Raw genomic sequence first — 21976 nt, 5'->3', positions numbered from 1 at the left:
GAGCCACCACACCTGGCCCATGGGCAGTTTTCCAACTGCTCTGTGTGAAGTTAACCATTTGTTACCTGCTTTTGTTCTTCCACAAGTAACATATTCTTTGTGTCATAAATATGTTATGATAGGGTTATATCCTGCGTAGGCATGCTGGGAGCTGGTAAAAAGAGAAACGCCAGCCTGAACTCTTCATTTTCATGGAACTGAGGAGGAGAATTTTTGAGAGGAGGCTTGGGGGTGAGGAGGAAGGGCACCAAGGATGATAAACTGTGTTAGCCGAAGTCTTATTAGAACAAGTAGTTTAACCTCTCTGAGCATCTGTTTCAACTTTTGGAAAAAGGGTTAATGGAATACACCTTACAAGTTTGTTGTGTAGATCGAGTGAGGTAATATATGTGAGGGCACTTGATTATTCTGAAGGGTTTTAGAAATATAAAATTGTCTATATTTTTCTTAGCAATCAGTTTAACAAGGAGATTTTCCTATTGTAAATAGCTTGGACTTAGGGTAATATTAAAATTAGTTTGTCATCTCAGAACAAAGGAGCTGTGTGGTGAAGGGGTATGTTGCATCTATTTCAGATTCCACAATTTGTGTAATTTAGTTGGTGATATATCAGTTGGTGACCAGCTGTTTCCTACCTTTTCCAAACAAAACGGGAGGAAAGTAAGGTTGAGGCTCTAGCACTGACCAGGTTGTGAATTTTGGAAAAAAAAAATCTGCATTGAGAGGCATTATGAAGTTGTGGAAATTAACAGAAATACTTGCTGGTTTTAATCACACATGGAGGAGTCTGCTGCTCTGGATTTCAGAGCCTGAGCAAAAGTACCCTGACAGCTGTAGCCCACTGTCCAGAATTTAGAAGGGTTTATTTTTCTTAACCCCATAGTATGCAGCACCACCTGCAGTAGGAGATGCTTCTTGCTGGGCGCTGTGGCTCACACCTGTAATCCCTCAGGAGGCTGAGGCAGGAGGATCCTTGAGCCCAGGAGTTTGAGACCAGCCTGGCCAACATAGATCTCATCTCTACAAAAATAAAAAAATTAGCCCGGTGTGGTGGAGCAAGCCTGTGGCTCCAGCTACTTGGAAGGCTGAGGTGGGAGGATCTTTGGAGCCCAGGAGGTGGAGGCTGTGGTGAGCTATGATTACACCACTGCACTCTCGCCTGGGCAACAGATTGAGACCTTGTCTAAAAAATAATATAATACATGAGTAATTTTTTTTTGAAAAAGGAGATGCTCCTTGGGTCATTCCCACTGTTGGGCTAGGTTGGCAACCTTTTTATAATTAAGAGGTTCCCTTGGGGGCAGGGTTGGCTGGAGCTACGGAGTCAAATGTGGAAGGGGAGTCCGTATTTTTTTTTTAACCTTTTGCTCCGACAGTGGGGTGCAAGAATCGGACCATGGCCTTGTTAACACTGTGCTTGAGCTCACATCAACCTCGGTGCAGTGTTTATTTACATACAGAAATGAAAGGCCTTACTTTTAAGTTCCTGCCTATGGGAATGGCCTGTTTCAGGTTAATATGGGTCATTTGAAGGCTTGTCTCAGTCTCTCCTAGTGAATTGGACTCCCTGGTCTAGTTTTCTGAACCTCGGGGTAGGAAGGGCAAGATGATCAATTACCATGAAAATAACTTGCCATTAAGCACGGGTTTCCTGTTCTACTGGCTGCTTGCTGTCAAGAAGGATTTGCAGTGAGAGTGAGTTTGCTCTGGACAGGGCTGGTGTGTAGCATAGACACATCCCATCACACATCACCGTGTGCTGTACTTTCTCCTCCCCAGTTCTGACCTTGGGAAGGGCCGGACAAACTGGCTGCTGATGTTCTGTTTTCCCAGGGCTGGCTAAGCTAGGCTTTCCAGAAGTTACCTGGATTCTTTTTTAATAAATGATGAGCAGTCAGTGTGAGGTACCTGGGAAGCACTGAAATGGATGGTGAAGTATCTGGGTCCTAGCACTGGCTGTCATTCACTAGCTGGGTAACCTTGAATAGGTCAGTTGATCTTTACTTGTTAAAGGAGAGGGTTGGATTAGATGAACATCAGTTCCACTCATGATTTTATTGAGTAGTTACTGCATACGAGGTACTATGGGAGCTCTAGAAGTGTAATGGTGCTCAGTCTGTGCCATCAGGACACTGACAGTCTACTTCAGGGTGCACACAGTGACTGGGCAAAATCTGTTCACTGCTATGAGAGGGAAGGCCGTGTGTTCCTTGTGTGTCCTCTCCCTGGGCACACGAAGGAGGGGCTCCTCCCTCAGGCTCTCTGGAAGAAGGGTCATCTAAGTGAGACCTGGAAGATGAGTAGGAGTTGGAAAGACGTAAGGGTGGAAGAAAGGAGGCAAGTTCTTTGCTTTCTCATTCTAACATTCTGCTTCTGTCCTCTCTAAATTGGTTTCTCATCTCTGATAAAAGACAGATTTGTCTGGTCGCAGTGGCTCACGCCTGTAATCCCATCACTTTGGGAGGCCAAAACGGGCGGATCACCTGAGGTCAGGAATTCGAGACCAGCCTGACCAACATGGAGAAACCTCGTCTCTACTAAAAATACAAAATTAGCTGCGCGTGGTGGTGCATGCCTGTAATCCCAGCTACTTGGGAGGCTGAGGCAGGAGAATCACTTGAACCCGGGAGGCAGAGGTTGTAGTGAGCCGAGATCGCGCCATTGTACCCCAGCCTGGGCAACAAGAGTGAAACTCTGTCTCAATAAATAAATAAATAAATAAATAAATAAATAAATAAATAAGATGAATTCTTCCTGATGCTTAGTAGCCCTTCCAGGTGCCATTTTGGCTGTCGTGTGTGGGCTCTATTGCTGGAAGTGAGGGTGGGAGGTGTTGAGGAGACAGAAGGAAGGAGCTGGAGGTATCCTCCCTGGGATTATTTGCTTTTGAATTTGTAGGAAAGCCACAACATTGGGTTAAGCTTGGGTGGTGGTGAAGGAGTTGAAGGAGTCACCTATCTGAAAAGTGGTGCTTGTGGGTTCCAGGTGTCACTTTAAAGTGGACCTCAATCAACTGTGAGCCAGTTAACCCTGGAAATAGACTGATACTGCTGGAGTGCTGAGGTGGTCCTGCACAGCGAAGGGGAGGTGGTGGTGTGCCCATCAGTGTCACCAGCTTTCTCCTGTCATGGCTCCAGAGCCACCCAGGTTCCTGGGTTCTTTTCTAAGGTTTTTTTCCATGTTTGTTCTTTTTTCCACACCATTTAACATATTCCTGTCCCGTGTTTTAGGTCACACTCAGCCGGTACCAGAGAGAAGCAGAACAGAGTAATGTGGCCCTTCAGAGAGAGGAGGACAGAGTGGAGCAGAAAGAGGCAGAAGTTGGAGAGCTGCAGAGGCGCTTACTAGGGATGGAGACGGTAATTGGGGGATCTTGGTTGTCATTGCCTGGACTCCTGGGCTGGAAGGGGCCTGTGGGTGGATTGAAACGGTTGCCAAGACCCTTCTTTTCCAAGCGTCTCCAGAAAAGCACACTTCACAGCTTCCTTTGGCAGATCCCTTCAAACATCTTTTAGCCTTCAAGGAATTAACCTCCCCGTAACTAGCGTTGATCCTATTTCCACATTAGTTTCCTGTACAGATGCCCCTTTTGAAGTCCTGGTTTCTCAGGGACTGGCAACCATAGATGGCGAGTGGGCCTGCATGATGCAGGGCTGGGTTCTGCCTCAGGGCAGCTGGGTGAGGCTGAGTGAGAGTGGGAAGGGTTCTCCTCGTCAAGGGAGGGCGCCCCATCAAACCAGCTCATCTTGCTGCTCTTTGGCAGCTGTCCAGGCCCAGCAGGGGCTAAGTCCCAGCCTGGCACCCATCTCACCCCAAACACAGAGACTGTTGCCATCTTCTCATCCTAGATTTTCTTTTGTGGCCCACCCAGGAGCATCAGGCCTTACTGGCGAAAGTCAGGGAAGGGGAGGTGGCCCTAGAGGAACTTCGGAGCAACAATGCTGACTGCCAAGCAGAACGAGAAAAGTAAGGGCTTGGCTCTTGTGCACGGTGAAGTTGGGTTGCAGGGAGGGGAGGGCGGGCCATGCAGCCTGTCGCTCCTGTGGTGGCCTGGTCTGGGGAGGAAGCTGGTGCTGATGTCAGATCTTCCAGCTCTGACTCACCATGAGCTTGCTCAGGGTGGAGCCCCACCCAAGAGATACCATTTGGGAGGCCGCCATCTCCAGGGAGTTCATTTTCCATGGGGTAATAACCTAAAGAAAAGGCTTTCACAGTTTTAGAGCCAAGGGCAAGCAAGAGCTGGTGGAGCATCTGCTGTTGCTGTGTGTCATTCCACAGATTAGTGCGGTGGATATGTTATGCCTTCGTTTCCTCCCCGCTGAAACAAAAACTGACTGTAAACTGTTTGAGGGTAGAATTGATTAACAGTCATGCTGATGAAAAATGGAATGAGCTGCCGGGCGCGGTGGCTTAAGCCTGTAATCTCAGCACTTTGGGAGGCCGAGATGGGCGGATCACAAGGTCAGGAGATCGAGGCCATCCTGGCAAACACGGTGAAACCCCGTCTCTACTAAAAAATACAAAAAACTAGCCGGGCGAGGTGGCGGGTGCCTGTAGTCCCAGCTACTCGGGAGGCTGAGGCAGGAGAATGGCGTGAACCCGGGAGGCGGAGCTTGCAGTGAGCTGAGATCCGGCCACTGCACTCCAGCCTGGGCGACAGAGTGAGACTCCGTCTCAAAAAAAAAAAAAAAAAAAAGAAAGAAAAATGGAATGAGCAGCTTCATGAGGAGATACTGAACTTCCTGTTACTTGAAGCAATGCAGATAGAAACTGAGAACCACCTGTCAGCAGAGTCCCATAGGTGATCACTGAGATCCTTTCTACTTCCAAGGTGAGAGGGTTTTGCAAATTCTCTCTGATCAGAGGAAATCAGAGGCCCCGGACAACCAATGAAACCTACAGAGCAAAGATTGTGCCTTCTAGATCTTCAGGAATTTGAAAATTATGCTGTTGGCAATTAATAAATAAGACCTCAAATGGTAAATCACATTTAACATCAGCATATTTGGTTTGATCTTCATCGTATAAGGTGGACCTTTTTTAGTTCAACAAGACATTATCTGAAGGGCCTTTTAAGGAATTCTAAGAAGAACAGACACAATTCTTGCCCTTTAGGGCCCCTCAGTCTTCTGGAAGCATTTTCTCTCCTTTAGAATAACCTAGATATGACCTTCCTGGCATGTCATACACACGTCATATTGTAGCCTCCTTTCTGACTGGACTTTGTATCAGAATTAATGTCAGAATTAATCAGCACTCCTTCCTCGGTGGGTAGGTGCGCATGGGCAGAGCAAGAGAGACAAAAGGGCTAGATAATCAGAAGCCAGGGCTTGGGAATGGCAGTGACAGCTGTGTCAAGTACGTGCTGATTTCTACATAAAAGGAGACTGAGAAGTAGGGCATTGGAGAGCTGACAGTGGAAATTTAGAATGCTTGGAGTTTAGGAAGGATAAGGGGTAGCTCAGGTTGCATGGTACCCCAAGCAACATGCATTTGTCAGCTTCCTCAGGCAGAACTGGGGAGTGATGGATTCTTCAGGGGCCCAAACCCTGATACTCTCCCAAGTAACCTGACTAAAACAAGACTGTTCCTCTACTCATAACGCTTCTTACACCAAATATATGGGTTTTCCATACCAAGCACTTCTCCAACTCTCAGTTGATACCAGCTGGGTACCCTATACTTTAATTCAATTCTGAGATAACCCAGAGTTAGTGCACAGCCTCAGGTTAAGGGCCAGTCCCGCAAGACTGCCCCTACTTCAGATGCCAGTCACAAGTGGTGGGGTCTAGGGTACCTACACTTCTGTCCAACTTGGCTATAAATTAGGGGTTCCCATATCCTCTTTTCAGGTTTGATAACTTGCTGTAATGGGTTTGCTGTCATAGAACTCAGGGAAACATTTTCCTTATTTATTTATTTATTTTTTTGAGACCAAGTCTCACTCTGTTGCCCAGGCTGGAGTGCAGTGGTGCAATCTCAGCTCACTGCAACCTCCGCCTCCCGGGTTCAGGCAATTCTCCGGCCTCAGCCTCCTGAGTAGCTAGGACTACAGGCATGTGCCACCACGCCTGGATAATTTTTTGTATTTTTAGTAGAGATGGAGTTTCACCATGTTGGCCAGGCTGGTCTTGAACTCCTGACCTCAGGCAGTCTGCCCGCCTTGGCCTCCCAAAGTCCTGGGATTACAAGCGTGAGCCACCATGCCTGGCCTACTTAGTTTTTAATTTAAAAATTTTTTCATTGAGACAGGGTCTTGCCATGTTGCCCAAGCTGGTCTCGAACTCCTGGGCTCAAGCAGTCCTCCCACCTCACCTTCCCAGAGTGCTGGGATTATATTCGTGAGCCACTGCACCTGGCCAACATTTCACTTATTATTACGGGTTATGATAAAGGATTCAAATCAACAGACAGATGAGGTACATAGGGCAAGGTCAGCATGTGGATGCATTAACCAAGCTGGAAGCTCTGAACCCCTTTGTTTTGGGTTCTTACGGGGAGGTTCATCACATAGGCATGATTGATTAAATTATTGGCCACTGGTGATTAGTTTAGTCTCTAGCTCCTATCCCTGTCCCTTTCCCAGACGTTAGCAGGAATTGTGGGGCTGAAAGTTTCAACCCTTTAATCATGCCTTGGTCTTTTGACTAGCCCCGTCCTGAAGCTGTCTAGGGACCCCAGCCACCAGTCATCATTAGCATACAGAAAGACACTCGTCAGTCTTGGAGATTCCAAGGCTCAGGAACCAGGGAATGTGACCAAATATTATAACAAAACATAGGAGCTGTATGGCAGGAACCGGGACGGAGACCCATTATATATTTCTCATTATTTTACACTGCCCTTTGGGGGATCTTGGCTCAGTCTGCTTAGAAGATGCAAAGGAAGCAACAGTGGTTTGGGAATCAGGAGACCTAGAAGCAAAATTGTGTAAAGGGGCTTTAAGGAGCAATCCTGTCTCCCTCCTCCAAATCCCTGCCAACAGCTTGATGGTGTTGAGTATAATAATCCCAGCTCCAACTGGGCATGGTGGCTCACACCTGTAATCCTAGCACATTGGGAGGCAGGGACAGGAGGATTGCTTGAGTTTAAGAGTTCGAGGCCGGGCTCACACCTATAATCACAGCACTTTGGGAGGCCGAGGTGGGTGGATCACAAGGTCAGGAGATCAAGACCATCCTGGCTAACATAGTGAAACCCTGTCTCTACTAAAAATCCAAAAAACAAAACCAAAAAAATTAGCCAGGTGTGGTGGCTGGTGCCTGTAGTCCCAGCTACTCAGGAGGCTGAGGCAGGATAATGGCGTGAACCCGGTAGGTGGAGGTTGCAGTGAGCCTAGATCATGCCACTGCACTCCAGCCTGGGTGACACAGCGAGACTCCGTCTCAAAAAAAAGAAAAAAAAAAAGTTCGAGATCAGCCTGGCCAACATGGTGAGGCTCTGTCGCTACCAAAAAAAATTTTCTTAATTAGCCAGGTGTGGTGGCATGTGCCTGTAGTCCCAGCTACATGGGAGACTGAGGTAGGAGGATTGCCTGAGCCCAGGAGGTCAACCCGGCAGTGAGCCATGTTTGCATTACTGCACTCCAGCCTGGGCTACAGAGTGAGACCCTGTCTCCAAAAAAAAAAAAAAAAAAAAAAAAAAAAAGAAAGGTGGGGTGGGGAAGATACTAGCTTCTACTTGAATCTTTCCAGTAATGAAGAGTTTATTACACATGAGACTGCCCACTTTCTGACAGCTTTAATACTGAGAAAGTCTTTCCTGTGTTAATATAAAAATGGCTTCCTGGAACCATCTACCTGTTGCTTCTAGATTTACCCTCCAGAGTTTTCCAGAATGACTTATCCCTTCTAACCTTTCCGAGCCTCAGTTTCCTCACTTGGAGTAGGTGATCCCTGATGATGCTTCCAATGTGATGTTCTTTTTTTTTGTGGGACAGAGTCTTGTTCTGTGGCCAGGCTGGAGTGCAGTGGCACCATCTTGGCTCACTGCAACCTCTGCCTCCTGGGTTCAAGTAATTCTCGTGCCTCAGCCTCCTGAGTAGCTGGGATTACAGGCACACGCCACCACACTTGGCTACTTTTAGTATTTTTAGTAGAGATGGGGTTTCACCATGTTGGCCAGGCTGATCTTGAACTCCTGACCTCAGTGCTTCCAATGTGATGTTCTAAGGTACCCACCACCTACTTTTCAGGGCAGCCTCCTGGGGAATCAGGCAAAGGGAATCATATTAATGGGAAGCTCCCAAGCTCAAGGCTTTTCCTGTGACTGGGTAAAGAAGTCATCTTGTTCCCTTGCTTCAGCCTTCTGGTCTTTATCCCCAGGGCTGCTGCCCTGGAGAAGGAAGTGGCTGGGTTGCGGGAGAAGATCCACCACTTGGATGACATGCTCAAGAGCCAGCAGCGGAAAGTCCGGCAAATGATAGAGCAGGTAAGCGGGCTTGGTTTATAACCTGCCCTCGGGGGGTCACCCCAAGTCTATGCTCTTATTTCCTAGGGAGCTTGACTTATATTCATACATTTCCCATGTCAAACATTTATAGCTACCAATTACCAGAGTTCGGGTTATTAGGATTTGCTTTTCTCCTATCTTTCCCCTGCTGTTTTGTTTGTTTGCCATTTGGCCTCTGCTTTCCAATAGGAAAGGAAGGAAAAGGTTAATTTCTCATATACTCTGTGAAGAGTGTGGGTAAATGAGTAGTTGAGTCATAATAAACTCTGTTATCTGTGCAGATTATCAGTCTTTGAGCCTCATGGCTGCTTTCCTGCCTTACCCCACCTGAGCTTGAGGGTAGCATACTAAGGATTTGTCGATTTGCAGAATTGTTTTGGGAGCCTAACGCCCCGTAACTGGGAGGTTGGGAGGTCATATGTGCTTCATGTCAGCTCATTAGTGTCTGTTTTATTTACTGCTGTTTTCCATTATCTAGAACAGAGTCTGTCATGTAGTAAGTACTCAATAAATATGTCTCGAATGAAAAAATAATTTGTATTTTCCAAAACCAAATGGAATGGGTTTTGAGTCATTCATTATTTTGGATTCTCAGGGTGGTATTCCCCTCACACACTCCTCACTCCCGCCCCTGGGATAATCAAGAGTTTAATATTGACTGAAAGGAAGCTTTTGTAGAAAAGCTAATGAAGTCATATGGAGTTGCAGGGCTCTGCTGGCTTCCCCAGCAGCTGGGGTGAAAAGTCTGGTGAGTGTGTAATGAGTCATTGCAAAATGAGCTCCAGTGTCTCCCACACCTTTGCAGCTCCAGAATTCAAAAGCTGTGATCCAGTCAAAGGACGCCACCATCCAGGAGCTCAAGGAGAAAATCGCCTATCTGGAGGCAGAGGTGTGTGTGCTAGGCAGCCCAGCAGGGGAACGGGGCTCTTGAAGAGAAGGTGGTCACAAGGGAGACAGAGGTTATGGAGGGGTCTTTGTCATGTCTCGCTGCTCTCTGAAGTGAATACCCAGGGTGGTTGGTTGACTTTCAGTTCAGTTGAGTAAACATTTTCTGAGAACCTTCAGGAAGCTGCTAACAATGATGAGATGACCCCCTCCACCCCACCTTCAATTGACATGTCATCCTGGTGCAAGCCACATGCCGTGGCTGCACGCAGGCTAATTCTGACCCTCCAGGCTTTGCAAAGGAGCTGGCAGTGGTGCTGGGCTGTGAAGGAGGAGGAGGCATTCATATAGATGGAGTCTTTTCCAGGGCTAGATTATCTAACGAGTTGCCTTCCTAGTCTAATTTCCACTTTGCCACAGGGCCCTACCTATCTGTTGACTACCCGAAGATCACTTTGCAAACACTCTGTGAAGATCCCTTGTAGTGAGGGAGATAAATGGGAGAGAGGGTTATCTTTAGGGAGTTTGCAGTCTATAGTCAGAGATAAAATATATATTTTTTGCCGGGCGCGGTGGCTCACGCCTGTAATCCCAGCACTTTGGGAGGCCGAGGCGGGCGGATCACAAGGTCAGGAGATCGAGACCACGGTGAAACCCCGTCTCTACTAAAAATACAAAAAATTAGCCGGGCGCGGTTGTGGGCGCCTGTAGTCCCAGCTACTCGGGAGGCTGAGGCAGGAGAATGGCGTGAACCCGGGAGGCGGAGCTTGCAGTGAGCCGAGATCGCGCCACTGCACTCCAGCCTGGGCGACAGAGCGAGACTCCGTCTCAAAAAAAAAAAAAAAAAAAAAAAATATATATATATATATATATATATATTTTTTAAAAGACCAAAGAATGCTTTATAGAATAGCATATCAACAAAGGCAAGTGAGTATCTCAACTGAGGACAAAAAATTATATATAGGGGCCAGGTGCAGTGGCTCATGCCTGTAATGCCAGCACTTAGGGAGGTTGAGGTGGGAGGATTGCTCGAGGCCAGGAGTTCAAGACCTAGGCCAACATAGTGAGACTTTGTCTCTGAAAAACAAATTTTTTTTAATTAGCCAGATGTGGTGGCATGCATCTGTAGCCCAGTTACTTGGGAGATTTAAGGGAGAGGATCACTTGAACCCAGGAGGTCAAGGCTGCAGTGAGCTATAATCACGCCACTGCACTCCAGCCTGGGCAACAGCGTGGGACTCTATCTCTAAAAAAAAAAAAAGAACTGGGCCGGGCGCGGTGGCTCAAGCCTGTAATCCCAGCACTTTGGGAGGCCGAGACGGGCGAATCACGAGTTCAGGAGATCGAGACCATCCTGGCTAACACGGTGAAACCCCGTCTCTACTAAAATACAAAAAAAAATTAGCCGGGCGAGGTGGCGGGCGCCTGTACTCCCAGCTACTCGGGAGGCTGAGGCAGGAGAATGGCGTGAACCCGGGAGGCGGGGCTTGCAGTGAGCTGAGATCTGGCCACTGCACTCCAGCCTGGGCAACAGAGCCAGACTCCGTCTCAAAAAAAAAAAAAAAAAAAAAGAACTGTATGTAGAGGATATATAGGAAACCATCAGTCTGTCAGTGTTGTACAGAGTTACAGAGGAGCAGGTATTGGAGGACAAGCGCAATCTATGGTCACGAAGACGAGGCAAGACGGTATCCAGGTGGTGGCACACATGGTGGGGGTAGAGGCAACAGCAGCACAAACACAGGCGGTGAGACCAGAATGCACTAGGTGAATGTGACACCTGGGAAACCAGAAAAAGGCCAACTCTAACCCCTAAGATTGTGTTACAGAATTTAGAGATGCACGACCGGATGGAACACCTGATAGAAAAACAAATCAGTCATGGCAACTTCAGCACCCAGGCCCGGGCCAAGACAGACAACCCGGGCAGGTGAGTGAGCACGTGTAGATAGAATGGGGCCAGGGAGGAGGGGGGAAGGAGGGACAGAGCTATGTGGAACATTTAGCGCTCGGGCAAGAACAAGGCCCCTTTAGATCCAACTTTCCTCCCTCAGTCTCTAATCTGACCCATTGTTTGCCAGAACCATTTTCTAACCCAATTAGGGTAGAACCTGTTACCACAAGCTCAAGGAGGTCCATGAATGGCTTCTAGAGGTGTATGAACCACCTGAAATGGTATACAAAATTTATATATAATGTTTGCATATTTCTAGGGAGAGGGTATTTTGCCTCTAATAGATTCAGAAAAGGACCCGTGATCTTGACAAAATCGAGAATCACAGCTATATCCACTTCTCAGTTGTTTAACTGCCCCTCTCTTTTCTTCACCCTTGCTACAAGACACATGTATCATGCCCCAAATCTTCTCTTAGATGTCACTGAATAATTACCATTTTAAAGCACTTGGAACCCAAGTGATCAGCCGGCACTGCAGTGTAAGATTCCAGAGGCAAATGTGAAGATTCCACAGGCTCTGTGAAGGGTGGGCCACAACACAGCTGTTCCCAGCACAGCTCAGTGTTTCCAACCTTCTTTTCAGTATTAGGATATCCAAGCCCCCCAGCCCAAAGCCCATGCCTGTCATCCGAGTGGTGGAAACCTGAGCTGCCTGGAGATGGATGCCGCCATTGCTGCTGCCTCTGCCTCGGAGAAGCCCACCGCCCCTGTTGGCTGTTAGCGCTGACTTTGACTTTCTGACTGTCCCCTGGCTGCACCCAGGACTTAGGGCTCCTGTGTCTCGCCATTCCCAAGCTCCTGGCCACTCTATGCTGGGCAGACAGAGCATGAGCACCTATTCAAGGCAACGGCAGCCCTTTGGAAGACATTGTCCTGCGAGCAGGACAGGGCAGTATCTATATTCCTACAGCGACTATTTTTCTCTGTAGAGAGCCTCCCTTCTGTTGTAGACTGGACTCTGGCTGCCCCATAAGCCAGGCCTTCATCAGATTGGGAGAGTTGACAAGATTTGCCTCAGCCCTCAAAGCTGGAGACACAGATGTCCAGAGTGATTGGAGAGTGTCCTGGGGGAATGAAGTTCCTTCCACAAACACAGCTCAGTTCTTAGCAACAAACTGTTTGTTTTTCTACTTGCTCCACCTGCAGCCTACGCTGCCCTGGCCTCCTGCAGACAGATAGTGGAGTTACCTGGCGAGGCCTGGTGAGAGCCAGTGAACCTAAGCTTTGGGTGGTGGTGTCTTTCTGGGGAGTAGGGCATGTACATTCAGGGAGTAGCCTTTTGCAGAAAAAATCTCTAGGGCTACAGACAGTTCTGTGTGACTCCTCTCTACTGTGAAAACTCCCAGAGTCTCTTTAGGGATTTTCCCTAAGGTGCACACCACCAGGCACACCTCAGTCTTCTTGACCCAGAGCCTAAAAACTGTTTCCACTGGGTTCCACCAGTCCCAGCAAAATCCTCTTTGTATTTATTTTGCTAAGTTATTGGTGGTTTTGCTTACATCTCATGATTGATATAATACCAGAGTTCTATAGCCTTCTCTTGCAATGTTTGGATTTGCTTGAAACTGGGAAAGCTGTCAGAGTGACACTATTATAAATCTTTCTCTTTCCTCTGCCTGTTTCTTCTCCCTTTCTCTTTCAAACTTGATCTGCAGCTCAGGAAGGTGAGTATACTTTCCCTGAGGCTTTGGGGTCAGAGTATATGTTGTTTGGAGAAAAAGGGCAATCAGGACTCTTCTGGGGCCCAGATGAGTTCTTCACTAGCCCTTCCGAACTCCTTGCTCCATAATTAGTCTTTTATTCTGGCTCTGAATGACCCTGCAGGTCATCATGGTTTTCTTTTTTTATTGTTTTTCTTTTTTTCTTGTCTTTTTTTTTTTTTTGAGATGGGGTCTCACTCTGTCACCCAGGCTGAAGTGCAGTGGCGCGATCTCAGCTCACTGCAACCTCCGCCTCCCGGATTTAAGCGATTCTCCTGCCTCAGCCTCCCGAGTAGCTGGGACTATAGGCATGCCACCACGCCTGGCTGATTTTTGTATTTTTAGTAGAGGTGGGGTTTCACCATGTTGGCCAGGCTGGTCTTGAACTCCTGACCTCAGGTGATCCACCTGCCTCGGCCTCCCAAAGTGCTGGGATTACAGGCTTGAGCCACTGCGCCCGGCCCATGGTGTTTTTCTTTAGGGCTCTTCCTACAGCCTTGAGAAGTAGATAGGCATTAGAGTATGCTACTATAGGAATCAGAAAAATTCAAAACAAATGTGGATTAAGTGTTTAGGCTCTATGTGGCTCACAACCAGAAGCCTTAAGTCTGTGTGTTTCTGTGTCCCAAGACTGGGCTCACATTCTGGCTTTGCCCATAACAATGCCCTGGGACTTCAGGGAGTTCCCTCATTTGTAAAATGAGGGGGTCAGAGCAGGTGATCTCCATGTTTCTTCCCATTCTGATATTGTTGTCTGTGGCATATTCTTTGGCGAATTTAATAAATTATGTTAATGTGTCTCTTTTGACCTCCTGGTCTGGTTTCCTTTCACTTTTCAGGGGGGATGAAAGAACAAAATTGTTGTGCTTCTTGGAAGATGGGCACCCTGTTATCCACATGTGGGAGGTGTGGTCCAAACATCCCAAATGCCATGACATGAGGACTTTGTGGCATTTATAGAGGTATTAGAAGCAGCTCAGCTCCGTGGTCTGAGTCGTGATTATAGGAGGCAGCCCCTAACTTTAGCTTTGACCCTCTCTGGAGCAGTGGCCTTGTAGGATCCCTAAGCTTGGCCGCATTGTGTCTCATTTGGAAGAGACAAAGGTAGAGTCCTGTGATTACATAGAGATAGACCCAGCAGCACTGGAGGTAGATGAGTAACTGCATGCCCTTTGCAGAAATGAAAAGCACCCTGGAAATGCTGACTGCAGCTGTTCAAGGGGGTTCGTTTCTGGCTGTCTCTGGGCATCATTCAATTAGTCTCATGATTTTTCTTTTTTTTTCTGCCAAGGAGGCAGTTGACTGCAGGGCCAAATGGGGACATAGCTGAATTTACGCGAATCTTCTCTGGGCCAAAGAAACCAGAAACACAACACCCCCTCATCCCTGGCTTATTTCCTTTCTAGCTCCCAGTTCTCCTCTTCAATTGAAAGAGTGTATATTTTTCTCTGATTTCTCTTCTTCCCCCTTCTCCTGCTTCTCAGCCAATTCACACCGCAGGCTTCAAACGCATTGGAAACCTCTTTCCTTTCCAAACCTGGATTTGTCTTCTGACACCCGTGGCTCAGTTCTTTCTCTGGCAGTCTTGTTTGGCATGGGTAGATCTAGACTGTACTTGCTCTCAGAATATTAACAGGATGGAAGCAGGGCGGGGTTGACCAAGGTGCCAAGAAGACTCAGAGCTGGAGGAATACTGGAGTGAGTGTGCTGCCCTACACGAAACGGAGGCTCCCGCCGGGCATCCTGGGCTCAGTGGGAGGAACTGAGATTTGTGTTGCAGATAATGGAGAGGTCTGGAGGCATTCCAGAGACTCGAACCAGGGGTCTGAGAGAGTCCTTGGACAAAAACATGCCACTGGTGTATATTTCCTAGAGTTTAGTTACACCACAGCCAAAGAGAATAGAGGCATGCCGCAGGGGAGCGGGGGCGGCGGGGGGGCTTGGAAAGGGAATGTAGTCTGGGAAATATAGTTTGTATCTTGGCTATCTTGTCAATTAGCGATGGAGAATGGGGGACTGAAGGAGAATGAGATAGTGTTCAGGGCCTGAAGAAAGGGTGTGGCCAGTAAGGTGCTCCTGGCTTCAGTGGCCAGTTTATTGCCTATGTTTTGTCATTTGTAAGCCAGCTCCTCTGTGCTGCCTTAATATTTTGTGGAGGGAGGATAGTCTGATTCCCTGGGACCTCTGCCATGAAGGCCTGTTTCTTTGAGCTGGATGTTGAGAGCTGCTCAGACATGCAGCCGTCATCAACAGCGTCCTGTAAACCTGGAGCGTCAGCCCAGCATGGGAAAAGCAGCAGCAGCACCCTGCCTGCCGAACAACTGCCCCTGCTTCCCCATCTTCGTCTGTTCCTTCCCCTGCACAGGAAAAAGCCTGGCAGTGACACAGTATTTCAAGCAAATGGTGCACTGGAACTTTTTTCAAACTAAGTTTCTAAGGCCAAGAATTGACTGGCTCATTTTCATCTCTATTTAAAAGTACCTTTTGCTATGAAATGTCCCACTGGGAAGTGTTTCCACTTTGGAAAGGTGCTCTGACATGACAGGAGTTAAAGCAACTTAATTACGCTGGGCGCAGTGGCTCACGCCTGGAATCCCAGCGCTTTGGGAGGCTGAGGGGGGCGGATCACTTGAGGCCAGGAGTTTGAGACCAGCCTGACCAACACAGTGAAACCCCGTCTCTACCAAAAAATACAAAAGTTAGCCAGGTGTGATATCGGGTGCCTCTAGTCCCATCTACTCAGGAGACTGAGGCAGGGGAATGGCGTGAACCCGGGAGCGGAGCTTGCAGTGAGCCGAGGTTGCACCGTCGTACTCCCGCCTGGGCGACAGAGCGAGACTCCATCACAAAAAAAAAAAAAAAAAAAGGCAACTTAATTTGACTGAGAAGGGTAACAACCTTTGGGTTGGAAAAGCAAGCAGCTTTCCCTCTTTAACCAGCTCTTTAGTGTGTGTTGCTGTTTTCTGCAGGGCTTCTAATAATCCCCTGGCTTCCTCATTCCTCAGAGCCAAGCATCACTGAGCTTGGGCCTGAGCTCCTTCAGTCTATGACTCAACAACAGGTGTTAGCCTAGGGCCCTTGGCCTCTTTTTTCACACTTCAATTTAAGACTTTAGCTTTGCAAGGAGAAATTGTTTCCTGTCTTCCCTGTCCAAGTTCTAAGCAGGATGGCCTTGAAACTCCAAAGTTGGAGACTAAATATTCCCTATTCCCTCTTTCTCCAAGGAAAATCCATACCCAGGCTGAAGATAAAGATGTTTCTTGGCCGGGCGCGGTGGCTCAAGCCTGTAATCCCAGCACTTTGGGAGGCCGAGACCGGCGGATCACGAGGTCAGGAGATCGAGACCATCCTGTCTAACACGGTGAAACCCCGTCTCTACTAAAAAATACAAAAAACTAGCCGGGCGAGGCGGCGGGCGCCTGTAGTCCCAGCTACTCGGGAGGCTGAGGCAGGAGAATGGCGTGAACCCGGGAGGCGGAGCTTGCAGTGAGCTGAGATCCGGCCACTGCACTCCAGCCTGGGCGACAGAGCGAGACTCCGTCTCAAAAAAAAAAAAAAAAAGATGTTTCTTAAAGGTAATTTCTAGCACAGCATGCTCTGTGGCAGTGAGACCTACTTTAAACACAAAATGTGTGTGGCCTTTCTGCTGGAATTTCTCTTCTCCTGGAGCCCCCTGGGACACAGAATTGAGGGTGGATAGTAGTAGCAGGATAATTAATTTCCTAAAAGGTGTTGGTCGCCAAGTCTTAGACCACAGGACCTCAGACAGCCGAGGGAAAGGAAGTCATTAGTACTTGTGACTCAATCTATCAATTCAGTGCTGATTATACACCCAGCCCTTCCTCTCACTAGGATTCCAGGCCCAAACTTGTATATGTCTGCAGGAGTTTTATCACCCTATGTCTGTTTTGTTTTTATTTTATTTTCTGAGATGGAGTCTCACTCTGTCACCCAGGCTAGAGTGCAGTGGCATGATCTTGGCTCACTGCAACCTCTGCCTCCCGAGTTCAAGCAATTCTCCTGCCTCAGCCTTCCAAGTAGCCGGGACTACAGGCGTGTGCCACGATGCCCGGCTAATTTTTCTATTTTTAGTAGAAACAGGGTTTCACCATGTTGGCTAGACTGGTCTTGAACTCCTGGCCTCAGGTGAGCTGCCCTCCTCGGCCTCCCAAAGTGCTGGGATTACAGGCGGGAGACATGACGCCCGGTTCTGTGTCTGTTTTATATTTGTCCATATGTGCTTGTGTGTGAACTGGCCTGCTATGTACAATATATTTCTTACTGTGGGAACAAATCTGAAGAACACTGGTTTAGAGGACAGACCTCTGTCCTTGACTGTATTGTAATCTCAGGGTCGAGGTCCAAAATGGACTTCCTTCCAAACTGCTCCCTGTCCCTTTATCCCTTAAATCCAGTTTGTCAACAGGTCCTCATGTTTCCTCTGTTGAAATATCTCTGGGGCTGGGCGTGGTGGCTCATGCCTGTAATCCCAGCACTTTGGGAGGCCAAGGTGGGCAGATCACCTAAGGTCAGGAGTTCAAGACTAGCCTGACCAACATAGCGAAACCTCATCTCTGCTAAAAATACAAAAATTAACTGGGTGTGATTGCGCACGCCTGTAATCCCAGCTACTCTGGAGGCTGAGGTAGAACAATCGCTTGAACCCAGAAGGTGGAGACTGTAGTGAGCCGAGATCACGCCATTGCATTCTAGCCTGGGAGACAGAGTGAGACTCTGTTAAAAAAAAAAAAAAAAAAAAAAGGAATGTATCTCAGAAGTGCGCCTTCCCATGTTCACAGTCTCAACTCATCTCTTGAAGCCTAGATGACCACTGAAGCCAGTCCTTGCTGATCTCCACCTCCAGCCTCTTATCTGCCCCACATCCACCCTCCCTACCACTGTCATTTGAATCTTCCCCAAATGCAGTGTTGTTTCTATCAGTCAGGGCTATTTAGCCAGGACAAAAGAAGGATGATAGCAGTTTCCAAAGAGAAGGTGGGTCCCTTGGGAGGAGCAGCAGCAGTTTTGCTCCAGAGGGCAGAATCTGGATGGTGCCGGGTAGTTGCAGGGAGATAGCTAAGAAACAAAAGAATCCATTGACAATTAGAGCAGGGTGGACTGTCTTGGCAAGTAGCAAGTTTTCCTATACACACCAGCAGTATCTCAATTAGAAAACAACGCAAAATATAACAACAGATAGAAAATACCTAGGCATAACCTTTATTTGAAATGTCAATGACCTATGTGAAGAAAATGACCAGATTTTCTGGAGAAAGATGGGAAAACAATGAAGAAAAATTTTCCTGGATGGAAACTTAAAATGGTAAAGATGTCAATTCTTTATTTTTAGGCTTTGTGTAATTACAGTGAGTTACATTGTAATTCAATAGAGTCTTTTTAGAACTGGATATAATTATTTTAAAATTCCATCTGGAAGAATACATGGGAAAATGGTAAAGAAAATTTTGAAGGCAGAGCTAATTTGGGAGGATTATTAGTCTTGGCAAATAGCAAAACATTATATAGCTTATACATCAGTTTAAGAGACTAGCTAGGCAGAAATAGACCCAATTATACAATATAAGCATTTGAAAAGGATAAAAGAAGCATTGCAACTTAACGGGGAGAAAGGCATTTGAACAGTTGGTTAAAAATTTGGGAAAAGGCCGGGCGCAGTGGCTCACGCCTGTAATCCCAGCACTTTGGGAGGCCCAGAAGGGTGGATCACGAGGTCAAGAGATCGAGACCAACCTGGCTAACAAGGTGAAACCCCGTCTCTACTAAAAATACAAAAATCAGCTGGGCGTGGTGGCGCACACCTGTAATCCCAACTACTCCGGAGGCTGAGGCAGGATAATTGCTCCAACCCAGGAGGCAGAGGTTGCAATGAGCCAAGTTTGCGACACTACACTCCAGCTTGGGCAACAGAGTGAGACTCCATCTCAAAATAATAATAATAATAATAATAATAATTGGGAAAAAGAAACTAAGCGGCATACCTAAATTCTATATAAATTAATTAAATATTACAAATTGTAGAAAAACTAGAAGAAAATACAATTGAATATCAAATCCAAAAGGAGATACATTTAGAATGTTAGTATTGAAGGTCATGAAGGAAAACATTTTTAGTTCATAAAAATGTAAAATTTCTGAATTAAACTAAAGGCCCAAAGAATGAGGACTTGTTGGTGACAAATGTGGTGAATAGGCAACATTTTTATTGATCAGCTCAAACAAATTGATACAAATACTAAGATTCTACTAGATCAGTGGTCAGGATAAGAATAGATAGTTCATTAAAAATTCATATTCTGGCCGGGCGCAGTGGCTCACACCTGTAATCCCAGCACTTTGGGAGACCAAGGTGGGTGGATCATCTGAGGTCAGGAGTTCGAGACCAGCCTGGCCAACATGGCAAAACCCAGTCTCTACTAAAAATACAAAAATTAGCTGGGTGTGGTAGTGTGTGCCTGTAGCCCCAGCTACTCAGGAGGCTGAGGCAGGAGGATCACTTGAACCCAGGAGGCGGAGGTTGCAGCGAGCTGAGATTGTGGCACTGCACTGCAGCCTGGGCGACTGAGCAAGACTCCATCTCAACAGCAAGTAAATAAATTCATATTATTTTCAATGCACATATTTATTAAGTTCCTGCTCTCTGCAGGCCACTGTGTCTTTGACCAAGGATTCAGGTAGGGACACGGCAGTGAACAATACAAATTTGCTCTTGCCCTCAAACATCTTGTGTTAGGTAGGATAACATGGGCTACAAGTTGGAGAAAATGTGACTGCAATTGGTTTAAACAACAAAGGACCAGTGTTACTGGCTGAAGTGACAGAAAAGTTCAGAGACATTTTAGACTCAAGTGAGCCTGCATAGACAAGCTTGAGGTCTCACCAAAGATCCAGCTTCTTTTCATTTCTTCTCTCTGCAGAAGAGGTTTGTTGCAGTGCTTATTATAATCATATAAAATAGGAAACAACATGTGTCCAACAATAGAGAAACGGGTAAGTAAATGAGGATGCAGTCAGTCTGGGATATTATGCATTCACTACAAATGGCTGTTATGAAGACTATGTCGCATCAGGGAACAGTGCTTAGAATGTTAAGTGAAAAAAGTAGGACACAAAATTTTATGGACATTTATTACAGCTTTGCAAAACAAAATGTTTCTGGAAAGGCTAGAAATAAATACACCTAAATGCTAATATGTTAGTGGGGTGGGTTTTGCCTTTGTTTTTGTTTTCTGTTACCTTTATTCTTTTATCTAAATTTTCTAGAGTGTTTACTCTCTCTCCAGCTAGGCTGTGTTCTTGCTGCCTTCTGCACTTACTGGGATCATTCCTGTCTTTGTACAATTACTGGTGTGATTTCTTTTACCAGCAGTGCCTTCCTCTTTTGACCTATTAATCCATTAAATATTTACTGATGATTGAATCAAGGGTATTGTATAGCTTATGGAAGATAATGTATTTGAAAACACTTTTGTAAAGTGCTTCACAGATGTTAATTGTTATTGTTAGGTGGAAAAAGAGGAGGAGGAGGAAAAGAAAGAACCTATTATTTGCATGATATTGAGCCAGGTACCATAGGGATGTCTGGATGGAAAATATAGAACAGGGTTGTAGCCTTCCAGAAGTCTGCACTCTCGTCAGATGGATGGGAGAAAAACAGCAGCATGTGAAATAGATGAATAGTCATGGAATATGTAAAATGCTAACATGAGAGAAGGGTGGGGAGGATGTGGAGCTAGAACTAGGCTCCGAAGGATTTGGGCAGGTAGATCGGCAGGAAGAAAGCTTGAGTTGGAAATGAATGCGGCATATGTGGGGGATGGTGAGCCCAGCTGAAGAGACCTTTGGGAAAGTGGCAAGAGGGCAAGGAGAGACAAATGGAGTGGGCCTTCTGGGGAGAGTCTGGATTTTATTTTATTTTATTTTGTTTATTTTGTTTATGTTTGAGACGGAGTCTTGCTCTGTCACCCAGGCTGGAGTGCAGTGGTGTGATCTCAGCTCACTGCAACCTCCCCATCCCTGGTTCAAACGATTCTCCTATCTCAGCCTCCCAAGTAGCTGGGATTACTGGCATGTACCACCATGCCTGGCTAATTTTTTTTTTTTCTTTTTGAGATGGAGTCTTGCTCTGTTGCCCAGGCTGGAGTACAGTGGCGCGATCTCGGCTCACTGCAAGCTCTGCCTCCTGGCTTCATGCCATTCTCCTGCCTCAGCCTCCTGAGTAGGTGGGACTACAGGCACCTGCCACCATGCCCAGCTATTTTTTTTTTTTTTTTTTGTATTTTTAGTAGAGATGGGGTTTCTCCGTGTTAGCCAGGATGGTCTTGAACTCCTGATCTCAAGTGATTTGCCTACCTCGGCCTCCCAAAGTGCTGGGATTACAGGCGTGAGCCACCGCACCGGGCCTGCACTCTAATCTTTAAAGTGAAAGGTCTCCATTAGAGGTTTTTGTTTGTTTTTGTTTAAACTAGTATGTAAGTTCTGGCAAGGCAGGGATTTTTCTTGCCTATCTTGTTCAACACTGAATCCCTAGTATCTAGAAGAGTGGTGCCTGGCACATAGTAGATACACAATAAATATTAGTTGAAGAGAAATTGGAATGAATGAATCACTAGAGTGACATGATAAAATAAGAAATCTAATCCCAAAGAGGCAGACAGCATGATTGAAAAGGTAAAGGCTGGCAGCAAGGAAACAAGTAATGGATGTTAGGGCACCTCCAGGCATGAAGCAATGAGGGGCTGAACTGTGATAATGGCCGCTGGACTGGAAAGAAAGGGACCGTTGGTGTGAGAGTCACTGGGAAAGAACTGATAGGCCTTGGTGACCGACCAACTGAATGCAGGAGACAAAGGAGAGAAAATAATCAAAGATAACATCAAAGAAAGTTACTCATTCTTTAAGACTTAGCCTGTGTTCTCTTTTATGAAGGCCTCCCAGAATTCTCAAGCCTGTGCGGTGTTCCC

At 46.7% G+C, this 21976-nt stretch overlaps 1 protein-coding gene across 6 annotated transcripts in view; it reads left to right on the top strand.

Annotated features, from left to right (window-relative positions):
• Window positions 1-13803, top strand: part of LOC105497854 (tuftelin 1) — a 44630-nt gene extending 30827 nt beyond the window's left edge. For 3 of the 6 annotated variants that reach the window (XM_011769345.3, XM_011769346.2, XM_011769351.3), the window contains 6 exons: window positions 3231-3359; window positions 3872-3966; window positions 8325-8430; window positions 9257-9340; window positions 11169-11269; window positions 11879-13803. In XM_011769345.3, the coding sequence (XP_011767647.2) occupies window positions 3231-3359; window positions 3872-3966; window positions 8325-8430; window positions 9257-9340; window positions 11169-11269; window positions 11879-11942 (579 nt within the window). In that variant the 3' untranslated portion in view covers window positions 11943-13803. The remainder of the gene's footprint in view (window positions 1-3230; window positions 3360-3871; window positions 3967-8324; window positions 8431-9256; window positions 9341-11168; window positions 11270-11878) is intronic. The other 3 variants (XM_011769347.3, XM_011769350.3, XM_011769348.2) reach the window with 1 other exon arrangement.
• Window positions 13804-21976: the final 8173 nt, after the last annotated feature.

The sequence above is a fragment of the Macaca nemestrina genome, chromosome 1, assembly GCF_043159975.1.
Source record: "Macaca nemestrina isolate mMacNem1 chromosome 1, mMacNem.hap1, whole genome shotgun sequence".
NCBI lineage: Eukaryota > Metazoa > Chordata > Mammalia > Primates > Cercopithecidae > Macaca > Macaca nemestrina.
This window is presented reverse-complemented; position numbering and strand designations above follow the sequence as displayed.